The sequence below is a fragment of the Pseudophryne corroboree genome, chromosome 2, assembly GCF_028390025.1.
Source record: "Pseudophryne corroboree isolate aPseCor3 chromosome 2, aPseCor3.hap2, whole genome shotgun sequence".
In the NCBI taxonomy this organism is placed as follows: Eukaryota; Metazoa; Chordata; class Amphibia; order Anura; family Myobatrachidae; genus Pseudophryne; species Pseudophryne corroboree.
This window is the reverse complement of record NC_086445.1, coordinates 866,011,238-866,017,723: the sequence shown is the minus strand read 5'-3', so window position 1 is coordinate 866,017,723 and position 6,486 is coordinate 866,011,238. Positions and strand designations below refer to the sequence as shown.

Here is a 6,486-nt window from a genome sequence, read left to right as displayed (position 1 = left end):
AGTGATAGGAGGTCAGACAAATAGGTGAGTTTGCACAGTTTGCGCTTCTAAAGATTCTACTATCTCTCACACTGAGGTGTACTTCTAATTTGTGGCAATGTCTACCAAGATTATGCGCAAAGTGGAACTTTGAAAAAAACAAGGAATTTTACCCTGAGCTTCATAAATGGCCTGTAGTGTCTAACTCCCTTATAACAACACTTATTTGACATGACCAAGCCTTAAATCATTAAGCTCCACCTGGTTTGTACATGAAACATAAATAACATGAAATGTGTGGCTTTGCTGTGCTTGTGTATTTATACAGTGCTGTGCGTGTTATAGTTGAATCATGAGTAAAAGACATTCTTCAAACACCTGAAAGGTTGTGAGTGAGGAGTTGATCTCCCAGAAAATGATCAAAAAACAGAAAGATTTGGATTTTCAATATGGAGAGGATTTATTATACAAAAGTATAAAGGCAATCAGCCACCCCTCCCATACAATACATTAATTCTTCATTCAACAGAAATTCTTAGACAATAAATAAGAACAACGATAACAAAATAACTCATACACGCTACATGTCACCATTGTAACTGTTGCCAGATCCACCACACTGTGTTCTGAGATCTACAGTTGTCAACGGGTTCCAGATTATTTCAGATAAACGAGCAGATCATGTCCTTGTAGCACCATCACTGCAATGTACATAGCTCTGGATATGGCTCATAAGTCGGCGTCATCTGTTATATTTACACAGTGCGCCGCAGACCTTATTACCTATTGGCACATCAGCAGTAGTTTTATTTACATGGAAGATGTTGTATTAATCAGAAGTGACTATTATACCGCATATATTATTTCTAGAGAATCTAACATGAATCCTGAAAATGGAAACAGCAATACCTTTCAGGGGGTATCAAGTAATTTTGATTCTGCCTTCAAGAACTGAATAGAAGCGCCAGAGAATGTACAACCCGGAATTCATCTTCTGCAGTAACAGATGCCATTTAATCAGCATTGCATATTCACAATAGAAAGAAGCATTGGTGCTGACTAAACAATGCAAACGGTCACTAGGAAACTAATGACATCACTGAAGCGGGTTGGTATCGATATACCGGCGGCCGTCAGCCCGGCGGTCAGAATCCCGACCGTGGGGCGCCGGAATGCGCCCCACGCAGGATCGCTGCGATTGCCACGCTGCGGGCACGGTGGTTATTCTCCCTCCAGGAATCTCGTGGACACCCCAAGAGGGAGAATAGGTGTCGGTATCTCGGCGGTCGGGATCCCGGCGCCAGCATGTTGAGCGCCGGGATCCCTGCAGCCGGGATATTGATTGTATCCCCACTGGAGCATCACAGCCAACAGGCACTGGTTATGTGTGAAATCATAGTCTGTGTTCCTTTGAATACTGGTTCAGCCCACAAATGGCTGCCTCCTGTGTGTACAGAAAAAAAATGTATATATTTTCCTGACTGCTGAAAGATCTATATGTGTCAGACAAGACACTGTGATAAATATTCCTTCCTGCAACCTGCTCATTGGTCACATGACACCCTTTAGCGGCAACTTATTAGCACTGTAATCACAATAGGGGAAGAGTGTGAAATATACTGTATATAAATATGTCAAGACATTTAACATTATTACTCAAAAAAATGCAATTCAAGTGTTTTTGTTCCCATATTGACCATACCTCCCGATATGCCTAAATCAGGACAGATAGGAGCAATGGTGGTTTCAGATGTGAGGCTGCAGTGCAGTGCAAAATGCAAATAACTGCCCCACCCCCATCGCCGGCCGGGACTCCCTGGTTGGGAGCTGTAATCTCCAAGTGTAAAATTTAACCTGTCACTGTTTTTAGCTTTAAACAAATGTTACAGGGTCAGTATTAATGCTTATTCTCTGAAAGAAAGTCACGTTGTGTAATATCTTGTTCAGACAGATGACAATATTGCAATCACAGGTTACAGGATTAGCTTACTATTAAGACTAAAGAAGTTTACGTGAGTAACACGATCCTTTGTATTCATGTGCAGTTAGGCTAGGGTGCTATGTTAGAGCTCATGTTGCACATATAAACATGGGGAAAAAAGACAGAACATAGACAGAAAAATATTTTGAGTAGACACCTATTCACAGGGTACAGATATTTTAGGAGCTGAACCAATATTGATGAGTGCAGCCAATCAATTCAATGGAAACTAGCGAGATCACACAGTGCTTCGTGCCTGCTGGCATCACTAGTTCCTACCGTACTGACTGGCAACAGTGGAGGTACCACGTCATTGCACTGAAAATAGGATTGCTTACAGTTCTCTTTGCAACATATGGATTATGCAGAACATTCTGCATTCAGCAGATTAGTACAAAACATTAACTCCGTCACTACTGTTAGGTCACTTAGTGTTGTGCTAAAGAGCCGTGTACAACATTATTTCTTTATGACTGAGGCGCTTATATCTCAGTACTATGCACTGGTCTCAATGGTTACTGTTGGTTCATTCACTGAAATGTACAGAGCTGCAGATCTCACATCAGAGACATCACATCAAACAAAACATTATTTTGTCATAAAACTGATCAATAATCGAATTCCCCAACTACAAAATCATCAGAATCAAATCCCAAAGCTGTCCAGAACACCTCATTATCAAACGGTCAATTACAAAATAAGAAGTAAAAAGACTATAAAATGTAGAAAATGCTGCTGCGCAGAATACAAATAAACGGCTTCCATACTGTGCGAGAAAGAACCTCAAGATATGGTGCTGTTCTCAGGACTGTGCATTTTATAGTGTACTTATTGGCTGTGTCTTCTTTTTAAACCACTTGGACCCTTTGCAGCCGAAGAAATTAGTCAGGTTTTAATAGTTATATGTACTCCTTTGTACACAAGGCCAGCACCACAAGTACCCCTGAGGTAGACCCACTTCTGTTCTATTGCTTGGGGCACACCTCTCCGACCTCACTCCGATTGGACACTTTGGCTTCATGTTAACACCTGTTTTGCTCTCTGGATGAAAAGTTCTCAGGTGAGAGTGTTGACCTCAAAAACACCTTTCAGCGCCTGATATGGCTTACTAACTGTCCTGTCACAACGCTGCCCAGCAATGTATTGCACTCCAGAAACAGGCAAACCCATTGTTGTGTGTCTGATTCCAATAGGCACACCATGAGTTATTGTTACATGCCAGCTGACAGATTTAGTCTTACTTTTGCGGCAGTTGTTATATTTTTTGCCCACAGAGAAGAATAAAGATGAACTTTTGGTCAAGTACACTTTTGCTGTTTATTTTGGGACATCATCTCCAAAAAGCAAAGAGCATCAATGGTGCAGAAAACCATCTTCTTTTTCACAGTTGACTTGGTCATAGTAACTGAAAATAAAATGTACAGGGTTGAATGACAAGTTTTTGTACCTTAATTGTAACTATCCTCCTTCCCGGAGCTGAAGCATCTGTGGCAGTGATGCCAATCAAGAACTGAAAGCAAAACACTACTGATTTTAGTAAGAGGCCGAATCTCCTCTCTAATGTTTCCATGACGCTTGATTACGCAATGATTTTCTGAGGAATGTCCACAGATGCTTTAAGGAATACAGCAGAGTCTCGTATATAGTTGCGCTTTCGTATGTCCTCGTGAGAGATAAACTTGGGATATCCAAAGCCAAGGGTGCTTTCATCCAGGGAATTTCGAGAGCCACTTGGTTTTTGGAAGTTTTTCCAGTTGGGGTCAGGGTTAAAAGTCTCAGTGATATGTTGGGGTTTGGACAATGATGGATCACTTTGGTCAAGCAAGGAAAAAGTGACGCGATATGAAAAAGGCCATTCTAGTAGGTTGTCGTACTCCCCAGGGAGGACCCTTATGTAGACTGAAAGATAGTTGCCTTCACCACTTCCATTTCCATTTAAGAAGACAGAGACCTGGAGCTTGTAACCATATCTGTGTGTGTAAAATGGTGGGCTAAAGGACTCATAGTTGCCCCGAATCTTTGCTTCCTGCACTTTTCGGGTGTAGTCGCTGATCTTCCAGATAAGTACCCCTTCACTGCTCACAGACAGCTCCTCCACCTGCTTTCTCAGTTCTAGGATCTCTTGCCTCTGTCGGCTGACCAGGGAGGACATCATGCTGAGGTGAGCTCTCATATTTTCTTCTAGATGTCTGCTCATCCCAATCTTAGGGCACTAGTAAGCAAGTGAAAAGCAAAATACAATTAGCATTGACCGTGGAAAACAATATCTCTTTATCAATGTATCTATCTGCCCATTTTTACGCTGTTTTCACATTGTACAGTGTAATATTCCCCTTTAGGGTGACTTTTTGCACTAAAATATATTTGTGGAATCCTGCTACCCGTGTCTTCCCATGTCTCTCTACCAAATTTGGTGACATTCTGATAGCTAGATCAAGCTACAGATAGCTCTGAATAGAAGAAGTTTAGTTATTGCCACCCTATACTTGGACTGGCATGGTCCTCATTGTCCTTTACAATATGAATTTATATGCATGTTGTACATAGGAGAATAATACTTCCACATACAATGGAAATAAAAATAAGGGGCAGATGTATTAAGCCTGGAGAAGGGATAAAGCAGTGATAAAGCAGTGATAAGTGCTCATTCTATGCAATAGATAGCACCTTTCCATGTGTACATATGCCTATTTCCCTATAGATTGTAAGCTTGCGAGCAGGGCCTTCATACCTCTGACTGTTATCACCCAGTTTGTTATTGTTATTTCAAATTGTAAAGCGCAACGGAATTTGCTGCGCTATATAAGAAACTGTTAATAAATAAATAAATAAATAAGGTGATAACGCACCAGCTCCTAACAGGCAAATTAACATATTGGAGCTGATTGGCTGGTGCGTTACCACCTTCCTCTAATCACTGCTTTATCACTTCTCCAGGCTTAATACATCTGCCCCCAAAAAACATGAGCACGCACTATTTTTCGCTTTTCAGTGCAATGGCCTTCACAGAGAATAACTTTATTTTTTTATCTGCCCAAAGTGACTTTTATAATGTTGTTTCCAAGAGAGATAGTTTTATTTTGTAAATGTACGTTTTTACGAGATTCCGCCTTTAGCCACAAAATAAACCTAACATTTCTCCTGAGTTAAATGTGCTCACTTTGTTGGATGTGTGGTCTATGTTTTTGAGCCATACTAAAAAAAAAAAAAAAAAATTATATATATATATATATATATATTTATATATAGATATCTATATATATATCTCTCTATATATAGATATCTATATATATCTATATATCTATATATATATATATATATATATATATATGGGATAGGAAAAAGATCTTGTGGGAGCCAATCAGCCTTCAGAATAACAATATTATAAAAAATTTTTATTTATACACAAACAAAAGGTGTTTATAACCTAAAAGTTTGTCCTAGGTACAAATATCTAAAAATTCAATAAAACTATTAAACAATCTTATACATAGATATTTTTAGTTGGTGTGAGGAATTTACAGTCAGGTGATCAGTCAGAACTTGTAGGAGACGTGCATCCAACCAGGTGCTTGTATTATAGCTTTGTTAGCTCAATAGTGTAAACCCAACGCGTTTCGTCCGTTAGGACTTCATCAGGGGTTGATAATCAGCTTTCATGATAAAATGATTTACCACTGATTAAGACAGATTTAAATTCTTAATGTTACATCCAATCACAAGTTCTTTTCGAATGATTTGGTATCTAAATAAACTTCATCAAAACAGAAAATGTACAATTAGGTTGAAGTCAGAAGTAGTATTTATCCCTAATCAAGGAGAATAGAATCCTACAATCCAACTCTGCTCCAAAAAATCACCACAATGGGAGTCTTTAGAAATTTCCAATCCTGAACCGCACTATTCCTTTTTCACTGGAACAGGCACAACCTCACAGGATCACAACTACTGTGTAGTTGTGATCCTGTGAGGTTGTGCCTGTTCCAGTGAAAAAGGAATAGTGCGGTTCAGGATTGGAAATTTCTAAAGACTCCCATTGTGGTGATTTTTTGGAGCAGAGTTGGATTGTAGGATTCTATTCTCCTTGATTAGGGATAAATACTACTTCTGACTTCAACCTAATTGTACATTTTCTGTTTTGATGAAGTTTATTTAGATACCAAATCATTCGAAAAGAACTTGTGATTGGATGTAACATTAAGAATTTAAATCTGTCTTAATCAGTGGTAAATCATTTTATCATGAAAGCTGATTATCAACCCCTGATGAAGTCCTAACGGACGAAACGCGTTGGGTTTACACTATTGAGCTAACAAAGCTATAATACAAGCACCTGGTTGGATGCACGTCTCCTACAAGTTCTGACTGATCACCTGACTGTAAATTCCTCACACCATCTAAAAATATCTATGTATAAGATTGTTTAATAGTTTTATTGAATTTTTAGATATTTGTACCTAGGACAAACTTTTAGGTTATAAACACCTTTTGTTTGTGTATAAATAAAATTTTTTTTATAATATTGT

The 6,486-nt window shown here is 38.9% G+C and overlaps 1 protein-coding gene across 2 annotated transcripts in view; it reads right to left on the bottom strand.

Annotated features, from left to right (window-relative positions):
• Positions 1 to 414: 414 nt before the first annotated feature.
• The window catches only part of TRAF4 (TNF receptor associated factor 4), a 51,445-nt gene continuing 45,373 nt past the window's right edge, over positions 415 to 6,486 (bottom strand). For both annotated transcript variants that reach the window (XM_063955892.1, XM_063955893.1), the window contains exon 7: positions 415 to 4,172. In XM_063955892.1, coding sequence (XP_063811962.1) covers positions 3,540 to 4,172 — 633 coding nt within the window. In that variant the 3' untranslated portion in view covers positions 415 to 3,539. The remainder of the gene's footprint in view (positions 4,173 to 6,486) is intronic.